The sequence below is a fragment of the Armigeres subalbatus genome, chromosome 3 (assembly GCF_024139115.2).
Source record: "Armigeres subalbatus isolate Guangzhou_Male chromosome 3, GZ_Asu_2, whole genome shotgun sequence".
Taxonomy (NCBI): Eukaryota; Metazoa; Arthropoda; class Insecta; order Diptera; family Culicidae; genus Armigeres; species Armigeres subalbatus.
The window spans coordinates 319,470,888-319,489,778 of NC_085141.1; the positions used below are offsets into that span (position 1 = coordinate 319,470,888).

The 18,891-nt window shown below is 37.4% G+C and overlaps 1 protein-coding gene across 1 annotated transcript; it reads left to right on the forward strand.

Moving 5' to 3' along the window:
- Positions 1 to 14,330: 14,330 nt before the first annotated feature.
- LOC134220956 (putative odorant receptor 83c) lies at positions 14,331 to 18,655 on the forward strand. Its single transcript, XM_062700117.1, has 5 exons — positions 14,331 to 15,136; positions 17,760 to 17,859; positions 17,926 to 18,015; positions 18,075 to 18,227; positions 18,290 to 18,655. Exons 1-5 carry the CDS (start codon positions 14,331 to 14,333, stop codon positions 18,341 to 18,343), a joined length of 1,203 nt encoding a protein of 400 aa, XP_062556101.1. The 3' UTR covers positions 18,344 to 18,655.
- The last annotated feature ends 236 nt before the right edge of the window (positions 18,656 to 18,891 follow it).

Here is an 18,891-nt window from a genome sequence, read left to right on the forward strand (position 1 = left end):
CTATACACAGTGGTGTATTCACCTTGGTCTATTGCGGATCTTTTCAAAATTTTCCATTTTGCGGATTCCGCAAAGTTCTACCGCAGCTGTCAAAGTTCTACCGCCAGCTTGAAAATCTTCAATACACTGAAACAAAGACCTGGTAATTTCCATACCAAATAGCATAGAAAAAGTATGAAGTGACAGCTGCGGTAGTTTGAAAATTGAACCGGAAAAAGGAAGGTTTTCTCTGGAACAGCAATAACACTCGATTTAATAACCGTTTCGTTCGAACGTTTATTTTGGCCAAATTACATTCGGCCTGATGACTTTTGGCCTAACGTCTTTCCCGGCCAGATGGCTTCCATTGGAAGATTTTCGGTCAAACGACCCTTCCTACTATTTAAAATTTAACACTTAAATAAAGTTCAAGCAAAAAAAAACTATTTAACATTTTTTGTTGGAATTGCCAAAGAATTTCTCATAGACAATATAAAGAATTTCCCATAGAAAACCAAAAAAAAATCCCTTAAAAACCCTTTGAAATTCTAAAAAACGTTTCTTTAAAATTTCACGGAGAAATTTTTGAAGAGTTTTAGTGCAATTTGGAAATTTCGAAGAATTTTTGATAGAAACTTCCGAAACAAAATCGTGCAAATTTTGAGGAGTATCCTATAAAAATTTCGAACCATTTCCCAGGAAATTCTGGAGAATTTTCCTTGTAAACTACAAGAAGTTTCTCGTGAAAACTGCATGAAGTTTCCTGCGAGAACTCATTAGAGTTTCCCGTGGGTATTTTGAAGAACTTTTCGTGCATATTCTGAACAATTTCCTAACATTTTCCACCCAAAACTATCCAAAAAGCTTTCCATGGAATTTCCAAAGAATTTCTCGTGACAACTTTAAAGTAGTTCCCGTAGAAAATCAAAAAAATAGTAGTAGTAAAATTCTTCTTTATTTACACAATTTTTGTTCTACAATTATTTTTAACATGTACAGTGATCGGCCGGCTTGGCCCTCCAACTTCAATTTTAATTATTATTATTATTATTATTTCCATGTTTCTACTTCATTTTTAAAATATAATGTATCATGACGGCCTTCAGCAGGCGCTAGTGTGTTTTTTAAAATTTGATAACCTAACTACTATGTACACTAATATTTACAAACAAAAAATTAAATTTCAATCAAAACTAAGAGAATTTTTTGGCGAAATTCAAAAGATTCTTCCGGTAATGTTTTGAAAATGGTCCGGAAAAATCAAGAAAAAAAAAAGTTAAATGCAATGAAAAACGCCACGCTGATTCACGCCGCCGTTGGCTGAAACGGCTATCGGCGTAACGCCAAAAACGTTGCCGCCGCACACTGGGGCAGCCCTGGTTCAAACATGGAATAAACCTCTCAGTCATATCTTCAGCGAAGTTTCAATATACATTAATGCCGACATTTTGGTCAATATTCATCATTTTTAGCGATAATCGCGTAAAAGTCACAAAAGCCAAATTGGCCAAACAGCGTTTTTAAAGTGTGATTTCTTCAGAGAAGTTGCTTATCACTTAATTTCACTTTCAGTTGCTTATCACAAAAATTTCAAATTTCCAGAGCCTTTTGTGATGATTTATTTGGTTATTTTGAAAAGAAAAACCAAAAAATGAAATTTGATCGGTAATTGTACTTTTTCGACACTTTTACTACTGGATATTATTCAAAATCATAGATATTGGTAAAATACACGATTCGTGGCGTTGATCCAGTTAAAAAAATGATTTTTGGCCATTAATCGTGAAAAAAAGGCTAATTTATGGTATTTTTAACATATGCCGATATTGCGATGGGACAGAGACGGGCAGCTGTTTTAATCGGCATCTGACAGAAAAATTCATGCCCTTTCAAATAAACACTTTCCCAAAGACATGATATTCGATGATTTTTTTCAAAATTAATTTTACTGAATGCCAGTACTGATGCTATAAAAAATACCTCCTAATGATTTTCGATTAGTTAGGAGGGTAAATAATTGAACAACATGGTACAATGAATTAATAAGAACTTATGAGAACTATAAGAACTAATTAATAATTATAAGAACTAATGAAATATTGTTATTTCCCCTTTGGAAGATATTATTTTATTTTAAAATATTTGGATACACCCAGAAGAAAATGGATAAAGATTAGATTTGTAAATATTGTATGGATTACTTTTTGTTAATGAGCTTTTTATATTAAACAATACCAGTATTTTCATATTCACTTTTAGCAAATAATGTGATATTTGCAAAAGTGTCCTATGTATCTGCGTGTTTTCTTATATTTTATAAAGAAGTGTAACAGTAAAATATGAAAAATACAAACAAAAGGAAAAACGTTGGGATAAACGCAGATATATTACACTTTTTGCAAATATCACAATGCATAGTTAAAATAGTACATATGTACTGGTATTCAATTGTTTAGTATAAAAACCTAATTAAAATGTCCATATCATTTCTTTTTTATTTTCTTCTAAGTCGATATATGTGTCTTAGAAACTTTATCTTCCAGAGGGGCAATAATAATATTTCATCAGTTCTTAAATATATGTTAAACAAAAGCGATGCGAATTTTAATTTATTTCATCGTACCATGTTGTTCAATTATTTACCCTCCTAACTAATCGAAAATCATTAGGAGGTATTTTTTATAGCATCAGTACTGGCATTCAGTAAAATTAATTTTGAAAAAAATCATCGAATATCATGTCTTTGGAAAAGTATTTGTTTGAAAGGGCATGAATTTTTCTGTCCATTGCCGATTAAAACAGCTGCCCGTCTCTGCCCCATCGCATAATCGGCATATGTGAAAAATACCATAAATTAGCCTTTTTTCCACGAATAATCGCCAAAAATCATTTCTTTTAAATGGATAACCGCCACGAATCATAAATTTTACCAATATCTATGATTTTGAATAATATCCAGTAGTAAAAGTGTCGAAAAAGTACAACTAACGATCAAATTTCATTTTTTGGTTTTTCTTTTCAAAATAACCGAATAAATCATCACAGTAGGCTCTGGAAATTTGATATTTTTACCAAGGTTCATCAAAATTAACTGACAAGCAACTTCTCTGAAGAAATCACACTTTGAAAACGCTGTTTGGCCAATTTGGCGTTTGGGACTTTTATGCGATTACCGCTAAAAATAATAAATATTGACTAAAACGTCGGCATTGATGTATACTGAAACTTCGCTGAAGACACCCATGGTCAATTTAATCATTCCAATGACTGTGAGGTTTATTCCATGTTTGAACCAGGGCTGCCCCAGTGTGCGCCGCCAACCAAAATTATGCCAACCGCCGCCGACGACGATTTTTGAAGCGGCGCACACCTCTACCTGGCACAACTCGTGATTCATGCGACGCCGCCAGATGCCGTTTCCCTGTTTACAGTCAAGTATTGTTCGCAGTACCTTACGCTCAAATGCTTCGAAAAGTCTCTGATCAGCCTCCTTTAACGTGCATACCCAACAAACACTTTGAGTTGAATAAGCAAGATTTGTAGCCGCAGAAGCATATTTTTAGTCGAATAAGCGCTCTATCGAATCTATGACAAAATAACAGAAGGTCGAAGATTAAAAGGTCAAAGGGCAAAAAGATCGAATGTACAACAGGTCGAAAAAACAGAAGGTCGAAGAGACATAAGGTCGGAATTACAAATATTGATTAACATTTAAAAGCCATCAAATATTGATAAACATCAAAACCATACAGAGCAAATCAATTAGTTAGGTACCGTTATCGGGGCGACAATAGGCCAAATATGGGTAGGAACAGACCGTCTTTGTTGCGAAACGAATTGATGCTCGCAAGAAAAGTTATTAAGGAAATACTGAATCGTGGGAAATTCAATTTGACATGTAAAAGAATAACATCAATATAAATAATGAGCATTTTTGTTTTCTTCACAGCTTTGCTCCCAAACGAGAAATCGCTTCCCAACAACAACTGCCTTTTAGCTTGAGAAGTATTATATTTAACATATATTTAACAGTCTTTCACATAAGGGACGATTTTCACAGTAATTTCTATAAAATATTTATATGACGTGTGCACAATCAAATGAAATCAAAATTTGCTAAAAAATTGGGAGGATTTTTAAAATGGCAAATGCAATCGTTAAGGGTGGCAAAAAAGTCAAAATTTGAATCGCTCCGCTGGGCATTTACATATGTCGTCGACGACGATTTCGACGTGCTACTTTTCGCATCTATGAACCTTTTTATAGAAACAGAGCCCATTGTTGAACCCCTTCTTCTTCTTCTTATTGACATTACATCCCCCCCCACTGGGACAGAGCCGCCTCGCAGCTTAGTGTTCATTAAGCACTTCCACAGTTAATAACTGCGAGGTTTCTAAGCCAGGTTACCAGTTTTGCATTCGTGTATCATGAGGCTAACACGATGATACTTTTATGCCCAGGGAAGTCGAGACTATTTCCAATTCGAAAATTGCCTAGACCGACACCGGGAATCGAACCCAGCCACCCTCAGCATGGTCTTGCTTTGTAGCCGCGCGTCTTACCGCACGACTAAGGAATCCCACCACACCCAGTAGTGGGGAGGTATCGTCAATCCCTTGGACATAGCCGCTGATGCGCATAATAAGCTCGACCTCTATGATATTCTTTTCTTATCACATAATGTTCGGAAAAGACACTTTCGGCGCTAAGGAGATTAATAAGGAGTTTCATTCGATAATATCAGCTCCACAATTCAATCTTCAATCTATATACATAAAAATGAATTTCTGTCTGTCTGAACCTTATAGACTCGGAAACTACTGAAACGATCGTCGTAAAAATTTGTATGCAGAGGTTTTTGGGGCCGGGGAAGGTTCTTGAGATGGTTCGAGACCCATCCCCGCTTTGGAAAGGGGGGCTCCCATAGAAATGAAACACTAATTTCATCATAACTCGAGAATCAATCAAGCAAATGGAACCAAGTCTGGCATATGGAAGTTTTGGAAGGGAAGATATGTTTTTGTGGTGGTTTGAAGCATTTCCCCCTTTATGAAAGAGGGGCTCCCATACAAATGAAACAGAAATTTCTGCATAACTCGAGAACTAATCAGAGAATAAATCAATTTTAGGCGAAACGAAGTTCGTCGGGTCTGCTAGTATTAAATAAAACTACAGCTGTTTTGAAACTGTTTTGTCTCAGTCAATCACTGAGGAAGTGTTCATCGTTTGACCTATCCACGCTTGAATTAAGTTATTAAAATAATTACTGCATTCCGTATGCATTCGGAAAATGATAATTAATAATACATACATATAATGCAAAACATATAAGGCATATGTGTATAAACTATAGGTTGCCTTTTGTATGTAAATCTATAGGCCAATTATTTATTCGACACCTCAAGAAGCCACGTCTGTGGGAGAACAGTGTTACATGCTGCTTGGGTGTAGAAGTGTTGGGTGCATTGCTTTCGAAAGATAAATTGCTAGAGAAGCTTATGTAGAAACAAACACCCAAAACAAACCCACGTAAAATGACAGATTTTGCAGATCCATTTCAGGACAGTTTACAAAATCCATTCACGCGATAGTTTTTAAACAAATGACAATTTTACTAAGCATATGCGGTATTTCGAAAAATTTCGTTTCAGGTGGTTCGAAACGAAATTCCGCGGAATTTCGCGGAATTTGAGCATGGCGAAATCTGATTTCTTGATTTCGTTTCGTTTCGAAAAATTGCAAAAATTTCGCTAGAAAAAACTAGCTTCTAACGAAATTTAACGGAATTCCGCGGAATTTCGAAACAAATTCAAACCTAAACCAGACTTCATATTATCAAAAATTTTGGCTGCGCCGCTGAACAAAATCTTAAAGTTGTTTTCAAAACTTTAGATTATACAAATTCTTCTATTAACGCTTACTACATAACCCCATTCTCAGTTGACAAATACGTATGTAGTTTTCTTCTATAAAACGTCTTCAGTGAAACACTGATTCAAATTTAAATTTGGTGATATTTTTTTACTATTTGCACAATATGAATGGGGAATCGATCGTGGGACGGCAGCTAGTCCTGGAGAACGTGAAGTGAAAAAAATCTACCTCGAGTAGCAGAAATTTGTTTAACTAGTGTGCAATCGATCGTGTTGATGCTGATGAGTCAGTGATCACGCCAGCTAGTGTTGGAGAACGCGAAGTGATAAAACTAAAGTCTGCATCGAAGAGCACAACATTATTTAATGCGGAATCGATAGCGTTGTAAAAGTTTATTAAACGAAGCACATTGATCTTGCGTTAGATTGATTTGCAACACAGTTTTCGTCTTCTTGTTTTCAAAATAACTTCGTTTACAATAAATAGTTATTTATTTATTTATCTTTATCTTCAGTATTAACTGTGCAGACCTATTTGCTAACTAAAAATTTGCCTTAATCTAGTTTTGAATATCGTTCTGCTACAATTAAAATCGAACCAATTAATGTCGTTGAGGAGGTTGAAGCAACGTTCAAGCGGATGATTTTGCCCAAACATTGTGAAGTGTCAGACAGGCTGGAAGAGCTGACGTTGGCGGAACATGAAATTTAACTTGCTGCAAGAGCTCAGGACAGTCCACGTGGTTGTTTATAATGTCAAATGCAAAAACCCTCTGGAAATCTCCACATCGTTGTCGAAGGGTTTCAAGTCGAATCAGTTGGCATCGCTCTTCGTAATGCGGTAACCTTAAAGGATTATTCCACGGAAATCGCCTGAGGGCAAAACGAACGAAACTGCGTTGGACCCTTTCAATTAGCGTCATCTGGATTTCGTGATAGGGCGCCCACACCTGCACAGCAGTCGATGTAAATGATGTCAACTTGACATCTCTTCTCCAGGTTAGAATTCAGCATGCTAGTATTGGTCATCAGGTTTGTTACAGCTGAGCGATTTCGTACAAAGCCTTGTTGGTACTCAGAGATAACAGGTTTAGCAGCCACATACATACGTTCATGAATCAGCAGTTCGAGTGTTTTGGCCAGACAATTAAGAATCGAGATTGGACGATAGTTCTCAACATTATGGGAGCTACCCGCCTTATGAATTGGAGTACCTGCTGATATTTTCCACTCATCTGGGAAGACTCCTAGCGCAGATTTAGTCACAATCAAGTTGCTGCAACCAGTTTTGTACAACTTGTGCTGCTCGGAAAGACTTCCGTTCGAATTTTATACATTGCAGATTTGCTTCAAGCCACTAGCAATCAAAGTTTCAGTTAGATCTCCTGGTAACTACTCCTGCTAACTCCTGCTCGGAATAAGCGTTGGTTGGCAAGTATCCTTCCACTTCGTCATCATATAACCATTTGAGCCTAGAATGGTTGTCATCCCCAACTACGATTACGGTGTCACATGGGGTAGCTATGTTGACGATTTGATTTACACAGTCGGAATGCGTAACAAATTCGGCCTCGAGCAAATTCCACAGATGTAAACGGATTTATGGGTGAGCATAACCTACACAACAATCTGCTCAAGTGTTTCACTCTCCGGTAGATGAACCGACAAACTTGTCCCAGAGCATTTAACTGTGATGAGAGTTTCTCCACCTCGTTTAGTCGCTTACCAAGGGGCTTCACATGAATCACCATCTCAACTACCCAAGTAACCATTAGCACTATATTACGCCAAACCGCCATATAGAGCCAATATACGGCTATTTAAAAACTTATAAGCATTAAAATAGCACTATATGGCCGATTTGGCGTAATATAGTGCTTATTGGTTACTTGGGTAACCAATGATTCCTTTCCCGTAGCGCCCACGGAGATGCAGAGCATTCCTCGGTCTCTTATAACAATGAGTGTTAAACTAATTTTCCGCTCCTAATCCTAAATTGACAGTAAGGAGCATCGTTAAGTATTGGTCATGAATTGGAAACTCTGAAGAAAGTATACAATAAGAATAACTTTTTAATTGATAATTAATAAATTAATAATTTAATTTCATTTACCAAGAATATTATTGGTGATTGGTGAGCTGTGCATATTTGCTGTTTTTCGGCCAATCATGATTAGCAACTACGATGTGTACAGTTAATCAAGCTATTTGACTATTTGCACAATATGTAAGGAACATTGCAGATTTGTGGGCATTTCTAGATCTTCGCATAGAGTTTGCAAAAAAAAAAACAGAACGGGTTGAAAGATCATTAAAATTGCTGAAAGCTGAAAGCTCATACTGATCATCTCATACTGATCATAACAGCTGTTCTCATATGCCAAGGACACACAATTCGTCGAGCTGATTGTATATAAGACTATGGGTCTGTGAAATTCAATCTGAAATACATATCTTTATGCATTTTAGAAAGGTGCACAGGATTCTTCTAATGAGCAAAAGTATGTTATATATATGTGGACGAATAAGAAGGAATAAGTTTTGGCTGTTATGCCCTTTTCAAATGTTGGTCTAGTAGTATCAATTCTCTATCTGCGTATACGCCTGGCAGATGTGCATACATAATTGAGTATCCCAAAAAAAAAATCTATGCATTCATTTTCTAATTTTGACTTAGCTCTATAAATACTATAAAACCACGCTGACAAGACAATACATGTAGTATTCTTCAGCATAATTACATAATTCTTAAGTGACCTAAGGTTTTAAACGAAATTTGAATCCGTATTTGAAAAATCCCACAATTTCTTTATTTTTATATGCTTACTGATATAAAACTGGTATAAAATTGGTCAGATTCGGGAGCACACGCTCCACGATGAATTCCTTTGAAAGCGGCACAAATGCTGGGGTATTGCCTTATCGCCGATTTACCACATGCGGCGAGAATGCGGCGACTTATGGCAGACTGCCTCTTCTGTTATTATAACTTTATTGGTCGCAAAACAGTTATTTGACTTCGAAAAAGTGAAATCAGAATTGCGTACATAATGTAAAACCAATTTAATAAAAATTCCGCGGAAAAAAAAATTAAAATTTCGTTTCGTTTCGAAAAATTTCGAAATAAGTGAACCTTGATTTCGTATCGTTTCGAAGCCTCGAAAGTAAATCTATTTTCGTTTCGTTTCGATCCGAATCAACATAAACATTTTAAATTTCGTTTCGTTTCGTTTCGTTAGGAAAAAATGTGTTATCGCATATCCTTAAATTTTACTAATAGGATATGCAAACATGTATGTTTGGGTTTGTGGTCAGGCATCCTTTTTACAACTTTGCTCTTACAGATGGCAGTTTATTAATGGAGTTGGCTTCTCGTGTTCGAAACGATTCGAAAAGACCAAACCATGAGGAACAGAATAAATTGCTGTGGCACTGTTGAGAAATTTGCTCGCAGGAACAGTAAATTTGTCAACCTCTCTAGGAAATCTATTGTGGTGTTGCTATTATGTGTGCCCTGCATCACGTTTATTTCGTGAAGCGATGGTGTAGGCTGGAGAAAAAAAGTTTACTAAATTATTGATTCAAACATTTGTTATAAGAGATTGAAAAATATGAAACTAGTATTATATTATAACTATATTTTTGAAAACAATACACTACATATCCGGCCCATTTAAAAAAAAAGGTGCAATGGAGAAACTGACCATAAAACGAATAATTCCATTCCATTCAATTACACTGCCAGGCTTAGACTGGAAGTCTATCTTCTTCTTCTTCTTCTTGGCATTACATCCCCACACTGGGACAGAGCCGCCTCGCAGATTAGTACACTAAGGTTTTTTTTTACGTCGCTCCATGTACCGCGTAAAAAAAACCGCGTAAAAAAACCGCGTTATTTCAAAAAAACGACGTAAAAAAAACCTATTGGGGGACTTAGAAAATTTTATATGTTGGTGCCTACTGGGGACTTAGAAGTTTTTTTTATGCCGGTGCCTACTGGGGACTTAGAAAATTTTAAATTGGGACTTATAATGGACGAGGCTTCTTCCTATTTGTTTGCTTGCTGTTGTTTGTAGGTCATAGTACGCGTGATATGGTACATGGTTTTTGTGATATGAAACCAAAAATGTGTTCCGATCTATGCTCAAGCTCATCCAAGAATCTCCTGAAATAAGGCCTTGAGATCTATGGAATAAGGCCTTGAGATCTATAAAGATCTGTCCTCTTGTTTCAAATATGGTACTTGCTCTGTGTGACTCATAGAACAGATTGTGTTCAAAGCCTAAGTTATTGGTCATCCAAAAAAAATCCCGAAGAAAGGCCTTTAGATCTACACGCGTAACCAAAGATCTGTCCGCCTGTTTCAAATATGGTACATGCTCTACGTGACTCATAGAATAGATTGTGTTCAAAGCATAAGTTCTGGGTCATCCAAAAAAAATTCCGAAGTAAGGTTTTTGGATCTATACGCGTAACCAAAGATCCGTCCGCCGGTTGCAAATATGGTACATGCTCTGTGTGACTCATAGAACAGATTGTGTTCAAAGCCTAAGTTATTGGTCATCCAAAAAAATCCCGAAGCAAGGCCTTTAGATCTACACGCGTAACCAAAGATCCGTCCGCCTGTTGCAAATATGGTACATGCGCTACGTGACTCATAGAATAGATTGTGTTCAAAGCATAAGTTCTGGGTCATCCAAATAAATCCCGAAGCAAAGCCTTTAGATCTATACGCGTAACCAAATATCCGTCCGCCTGTTTCAAATATGGTACATGCTCTACGTGACTCATAGAATAGATTGTGTTCAGAGCATAAGTTCTGGGTCATCCAAAAAAAAACCGAAGTAAGGCCTTTAGATCTATACGGGTAACCATAGATCTATCAGCCTGTTTCAAATATGGTACATGTTCTGAGTGACTCATAGAACAGATTGTGTTCAAAGCCTAAGTTATTGGTCATCCAAAAAAATCCCGAAGTAAGGCCTTTAGATCTACACGCGTAACCAAAGATCTGTCCTCTTGTTTCAAATATGGTACTTGCTTTGTGTGACTCATAGAATAGATTGTGTTCAAAGCCCAAGTTATTGGTCATCCAAAAAAATCCCGAAGTAAAGCCTTTAGATCTACACGCGTAACCAAAGATCTGTCCGCCTGTTTCAAATATGATACATGCTCTGTGTGACTCATAGAACAGATTGTGTTCAAAGCCTAAGTTATTGGTCATCCAAAAAAATCCCGAAGCAAGGCCTTTAGATCTACACGCGTAACCAAAGATCCGTCCGCCTGTTTCAAATATGGTACATGCTCTACGTGACTCATAGCACAGATTGTGTTCAAAGCATAAGTTCTGGGTCATCCAAATAAATCCCGAAGCAAGGCCTTTAGATCTATACGCGTAACCAAAGATCCGTCCGCCTGTTTCAAATATGGTACATGCTCTACGTGACTCATAGAATAGATTGTATTCAGAGCATAAGTTCTGGGTCATCCAAAAAAAAATCCGAAGTAAGGTTTTTGGATCTATACGCGTAACCAAAGATCCGTCCGCCGGTTGCAAATATGGTACATGCTCTGTGGGACTCATAGAATAGATTGTGTTCAGAGCATAAGTTCTGGGTCATCCAAAAAAAAAAACCGAAGTAAGGCCTTTAGATCTATACGGGTAACCATAGATCTATCAGCCTGTTTCAAATATGGTACATGTTCTGAGTGACTCATAGAAAAGATTGTGTTCAAAGCCTAAGTTCTTGGTCATCCAAAAAAAATCCGAAACAAGGCCTTTAGATCTACACGCGTAACCAAAGATATGTCCGCCTGTTTCAAATATGGTACATGCTCTGTGTGACTCATAGAATAGATTGTGTTCAGAGCATAAGTTCTTGGTCATCCAAAATTTTCCGAAGTAAGACCTTTGGATCTCTGGATTCTGGAACCCATTTTGATGAGCTCAGTTGCGACACCATCCTTACCAGCTGCTTTATTGGTCTTTAGCTGTCTGATGGCATCCTTAACTTCCCTCATGGGCAGAATTCCGTTGTGTAGGCTAAACGGTGATTATGCTTAAGCTGAAGAACCGGTCTTTGATCCTCAACCTGCACATTCTCTCATGAATCGGTCACCACCAGATCGCGCCTTTGAATATCGCCCATCACTATGGGGACAAGAAGGCGAGGTACACAGTCTATTATATGAACCACACAGATCATGTACCATATTTGAAAAAAGCCGATAGATCTTTGGTTACTCGTGTAGATGTAAAGGGCTTACTTTGGAACTTTTTTGGATGACCAAGAACTTATGCCCTCCTTAGCTGTGCGGTAAGACGCGCGGCTACAAAGCAAGACCATGCTGAGGGTGGCTGGGTTCGATTCCCGGTGCCGGTCTAGACAATTTTCGGATTGGAAATTGTCTCGACTTCCCTGGGCATAAAAGTATCATCGTGTTAGCCTCATGATATACGAATGCAAAAATGGTATCTTGGCTTAGAAATCTCGCAGTTGATAACTGTGGAAGTGCTTAATGAACACTAAGCTGCGAGGGGGCTCTGTCCCAGTGTGGGGATGTAATGCCAACAAGAAGAAGAAGGAGAAGAACTTATGCTTTGAACACAGTCTATTCTATGAACCACGAAGAGCATGTACCATATTTAAAACAGGCTGATAGATCTTTGGTTACGCATGTAGATCAAAAGGCCTTACTTCAAGGATTTCTTGGATGACCAAGAACTTATGCTTTGATTACAATCTATCCTATGAGTCACATATAGCATGTAGCATATTTGAAACGGGTGGTTAAATCTTTGGTTAGATCTAAAGGCCTTACTTCGGAAGTTTTTTGGATGACCAAGAACTTATGCTTTGAATACAATCTTTTCTATGAGTCACACAGAGCATGTACCGTATTTGAAACAGGCGGACAGATCTTTGGTTACGCGTGTAGATCTAAAGGCCTTGCTTCGCGATTTTTTTGGATGACCAATAACTTAGGCTTTGAACACAATCTATTCTAGGAGTCACACAGAGCATGTACCATATTTGAAACAGGCGGACGGATCTTTGGTTACGCGTGTAGATCTAAAGGCCTTACTTCGGAATCTTTTTGGATGACCAATAACTTATGCTTTTAACACAATCTATTCTATGAGTCATGCAGAGCATGTACCATATTTGAAACATGCGTACAGATCTTTGGTTACGCGTGTAGATCTAAAGGCCTTGCTTCGGGATTTTTTTGGATGACCAATAACTTAGGCTCTGAACACAATCTATTCTATGAACCACACAGAGCATGCACCATATTTGAACAGGCGGACGGATCTTTGGTTACGCGTGTAGATCTAAAGGCCTTGCTTCGGGATTTTTTTGGATGATCAATAACTTATGCTTTGAACACAATCTATTCTATGAACCACACAGAGCATGCACCATATTTGAAACAAGAGGACAGATCTTTATAGATCTCAAAGCCTTATTTCATAGATCTCAAGGCCTCTTCTCTGGAGATTCTTGGAAGAGTTTGAGCATAGATCGGAAGAAATTCCTGGTTTCATATCACAAAACCATGTACCATATCACGATCCATACTAGCGTACTATGACCTACAAACAACACCTAGCAAACAAATAGGAAGAAGCCCCGTCCATTATAAGTCCCAATTTAAAATTTTCTAAGTCCCCAGTAGGCACCGGCATAAAAAAATCTTCTAAGTCCCCAGTAGGCACCAACATATAAAATTTTCTAAGTCCCCCAATAGGTTTTTTTTACGTCGTTTTTTTTAAATAGCGCGGTTTTTTTTACGTCGTTTTTTTGAAATAACGCGGTTTTTTTTTACGTCGGTACCGCGTAAAAATATCCGCGTAAAAAAAAACCGCGCAAAAAAAACCGCGTAAAAAAAAACTTCAGTGTATATCATGAGGCTAGCACGATGATACTTTTATGCCCAGGTCTTGCTTTGTAGCCGCGCGTCTTACCACACGGCTAAGGAGGGCTCAAAGTCTATCTAATGATGATTAAAACGATACACCACTTCTCAACAATCAAATAAGGTTTCCTATCGGCTGGAATTTGTGTAGAATTTAACAACAACATTGAGTTGTCCTTTTCGCGCAAATACAGACATCGCATTTATTTGTCCTATTTGCCCTTGAGTATTCAAACCTTTTATTGAATTTTCTTGAAAATATGTGTTGATAGAAATATCGTAAACATATGACCATTCGACACACCTGGAAACATCAGTAAAAGTCGTTTCTCAGCTGCCACCAATATGTGCATGATAATTTGTGGATAGGGTAATTATTTCAACAATCTTATAATTGTTCCGAAGGGTAGTATAATGATGATTTACTTTCGAGCATTAATTGACTGGAGGAAGTATCGTTTTCTACCGTTATTGTACCATTCTTAAAGACGATATCCTTTTTGAAATCAAGTCACTCGTTCTGGATTCGCCACAAGTGAGCCACGATCTCCAATAACGATGGAAACTCTGAAACGGTTTAAAATCTTCCAAGCAGCGCGGGCAGAAATCGAAGATCCCCACAAAGCGTACGAGAACGTGCTACTCGAACTGAATGGGGTTGCGCGCAATTATTTGGGGATGGACGCTCTGTATCTGGACTTTTCGTTTGTCAATCCTCGATTCATCGCTCTCCTGATAATCATGACCACGTTTATGTACGCCGATATCGAGGCAGCAATACTGTCCGGCGATGTCGGAGGTTTCGCGTACAACATAGCCGTGCTCGGGTTCGGAGTGCAAGGCTTCGCCAAATTCGATGCGTATGTCTACCGTAAGAAGTTGATGCAAGACCTGCTTTGGAGGGGTAGCGCATTTATGGAGCGAAATAAAGGAATAGATCGCTTGAGGGAAATCCTGATCGATAACGCTACGGTCATTCTACTTCTCAAACGGTTTTATTTCAAATTGTACGGAACGGCGTTTACTTTGATAGCAACCTTCGGGATAATAGTGTCGATAATAAGTGGTGAACGTCTTCTGACTTTTGGATACCAGTTTTCATTCCTGGACACCTCTGAGTGGTTGGGGTATTGCCTAACGTACTTCTACCAAGTCTTAGGTTTGCTGATGGTGATTATCAGTTCCTGTTGCAACGACATACTGATGGTGGCAGTGTATGTTGGCGCTATGGCAATGTATGATTGCATCATGTCGGATCTGAGAGAACTATCGAAGGTTTCACAGTTAGAGAAAACGCTAGCCAATAAACGAATTGCTAAGGACCTAATGAATTCAATCATAAAGCAACATCAGGATGTGCTGCAGTAAGTACACTACTAATCAATAATATGCATAAAATGTCGGCAGATCAGGCTTTGGAAATCTCACTCATATGAAGAAGAACCCAAAATTGTCCACTTTTTCAATCTGGTCTAATGTGAGTCAATTCCAAATTCCTGTTTTTACTGGAACCTTATTTATTTTTCTTTTGTCACGGCGGGCTATCATGCGTCCAATTAGCATGCGTAGCTCAAAAGGTAAAAACAACGTAGTGGAATCTCTTGAGATCACCAATCACACAACTCTAGTAATAATGGTGTCAGACCATTAGGCCGAAGATCTTTAGGCCGAACGGCCATTAAGCTGAGAAATAGAAGTAAATAAGAAGTTTTTCTTTCTTTTTTCTTCTTCTATCCTTCTTGCTTCTTCTTTCTTTCATTTTCCTTATTTCTTCTCCTTTCTTTGTTCTTCAATGTTACTTCTTTCTTTTACGCCCTACTTTCTTTCTTCTTCCTTCTTCTTACTTTTTGCTTCTTCATTTTTCCTTCTTCCTTCTTTATTTTTCTTTATTTCTTCATCCTTCTTCCTTCTTCCTTCTTTCAACTTCTTTCTTTCTTCATTCTTCTTACTTCTTTTTCTTCCTTTTCTTCCTTTTATCTTTTTTTTCTTCCTTTCTGATTTTTTCATCCTTCTTCCTTCTTTCTTCTTCCTGCTTTCTCATTCATTCTTCCTTCTTTCTTCTTCTTCTTCTTTCTTCTTCCTTCTTTCTTCTTTCTCCTTCCTTCTTGCTTCTATTTTTTTCCTTCTTCCTTTTTCCTTCTTCCTTTTTCCTTCTTCCTACATTTTCCTTCTTCTTTCTTTCTTCTTCCTTCGTACTTTTTCGTTTTTCCTTTTTCCTTCTTTCTTCTTCCTTCTTCCTTCTTCCTACTTCCTTCTTCACTTCTCACTCCCCACTGCTGATTCGGCCTAATGGCCGTTCGACCTAATGACAATTCGGCCTAATGACCTTCGGCTTAACGACGCAGCATTAGTATTAATTATGCCAAATGGCCGTTATGGCAAACGACATTATACCAAACGTCATTTTGACAAACAGGCCGGGCCGAAATTAGGGGGGGAGGGGGTTCCTGTAGGCGTGGCCCCCTCAAAACCTTATTTGGTACATTTTGGGCACCCCGCAAACTGTCGGCTCCGCATCCTTCTTCCGGCTAAATCCAGCCCTGCAAATAGGGTACAATATTTCCATAGAAAATTATTTTTTGTTTTCTGTCAACGTGCATTTTTATTTCTGTAAAAAATCTTCTTTTGTATTAGTAACAATCCTTCTAAATTCTCACGAAAAATTTGCTTTCAAATTCTTCAGAAAGAAAATTTGAGATTTCTCGGAAGTTTTTTTTTTAATTTCCAAGCGATTTTTTTAAATTTCCGATTTTCATAAAATCGATAATTTGAGTCGTCGCAGATAACTTTTTCTGGTTTTCGAGGTATTTGACACATAGACATGATTGAATACAATAGTAACATACTCTGTTTTTTGTTATTCACTCGTTCATTTGGTAGGCTCAAATGCTGTAGAGCGTTACGGAGCCGATTAAAAAAAACTTTTTAATACTATTTTGTAACCTAACCCTCAAATAATAATGTTAGTTTGGGGCATCTGCTGCTCATTTAAATCTTTACAAAACATAGCGCATGCTCCATTATCTTTCATCTCCTTCCCACTAACCAATCTTATGAAAAATCTAAATATTAATTGTATTGAATTTGGCGATTGCATTGACAACAGATATGTAAATCTCGATATAACTTAAATACATCATAGTTGATATTATGTAGACAAGTTGAAGCAAAGAAATAATATGGGTTAGGGGATAAAACGGACAAGTGCCACTTCAAGCTAAATAGAAACAATTCGAATAAGCAGTCTACTTGGACTTAAGTGAAGTAACCACTTGAGGCAGCCTTGTACATAGGACCAAAACAGGAAATAGAAAAAAACATTTCCTCTCCAAAAATAATCGATTCTATGTTATTGTAAGATGAAGATGATTTAAGCAAAAAGTTTATGAACGACTCATAAGGGTGCAAAAACAATAGCCAGATTTTTGTTTAATCAATTTCAAATTTTCCGATGCAACTGATGTTATGCGTGAGTAATCAGTGTTGATTGTACGTTCTGGGTAGCTTTCATTGCTAAAAATATAATAAACTTGTGGAATGGGAGCTGAAAATCTAATGTTTTGTTTTGAATCGAGTAATGTTTACCTTTCTGTAATAGGCCCTTATCAAATGCTACGCGAGATTTTTCATTTTGCTCGTTTCCCACGCGAATTAAGGACAAAAGTGAGTGAAAAAATTAACTGTCATGGAGCTATCGCTTCTGTATCAGTTTATAATTTCGTTATTGAACATATCAAGAAAGGTCATTACTCACTGGTAGGTGAATTTGTACCTGTAAAAATGTTCGAAAATCGATTGTTACTATGTTTTTGCATAATAAATGCAAAACCTACCAGAAAACGCCGAAATATAATTTTGGCCAGGATTTTGGTCCAGTTACCCCTTAGTGCGTCGGTGCGAATACAGAAAAGGTGATATCAAATGGAAAACTATTTCTACTGTCGATAACAACAAATTGAAACCCAAACAAATTCATTTGCATTTCAGATTGCTCAACTTGTCGAATGACGTTTACAGTTCCTACTTCCTGATGAGCCTCGCATGTATGACTGGTACGCTTGCCATACTGTTGATCGCGTTGGTTTGGGTATATGAAAATTGGTTTATTGGCAGTAAACTTCTATTAATGCGGATCGCCTTTTTATTTCCGTAGGTTCGTTGGTATGCTGCAATCGTTATCTGTGTGGTTGCCTCATCACAAATTTTTACCCTATGCTTGCTGGGTACTCTCTTGCTAATGAAGGTAGCAGAGTCACAACAAATTTAGAAGGAAAAACATACAAACGTAGATTTCTGTTTCAGAGTGATGACTTGATTGTTAAGATTTATGCCACTACTTGGTATGATTTGGATTTACCGGTGCAGAAATCGTTGAGCCTAATGCTAATGAACTCTCAACATTTTAAGGAAATATCCTACCGTTTAGGAGTGATGAACATGGAGACATTTTTGCAGGTAGGATTATGAATGACTGTCTGAATAATACGGAATAAAATTATTGTATTTTTTTTTCACAGAGCCACAAAATGATTTACAGGTTTTTCACCATGCTGGTCACAATGCATGAATAGATCCAAATTTAACATTCTTGTTATATGTCTGACAACGTTATAACGTCAAAATCCGACGCCACACATTAAAAACATAGTCAACGCACGGTGCAACAAAACTATTTTCGAAATCAGACTAACATGTTTTTGTTCGACCAAAAATCAACACTTCATATTAGTAGCAGCCACAATTTCACGTTTGAGTAAATTAATATAGTTACTTTGAAGAAAAGTTAGCTAAGGTCTCTAGCTTTTCAATTGTGTTCATATCACTGCTTAATATTGACTTGCAAAAATAGTTATGAGCAAATAACGCAGCTAGGCCCACAACCGAAGACTCTCTCTTAATGAATATAAATATGATATAATCAGACCCGTAACGCGAAATCTTTTTTGTGCAATATTTTACAGTCTAATAACATTTTGAATCTCCCTAAACTGCCGCTAACAGCAAGTAGACCACATCTGTATATGGCATATACATATTTAAATATGGAAAAAATATGTAAGCTGCCCCAACTCGCACAACAGTCCCATTTGACTTTTCTCCAGTTTTAAGTTAACCCAAT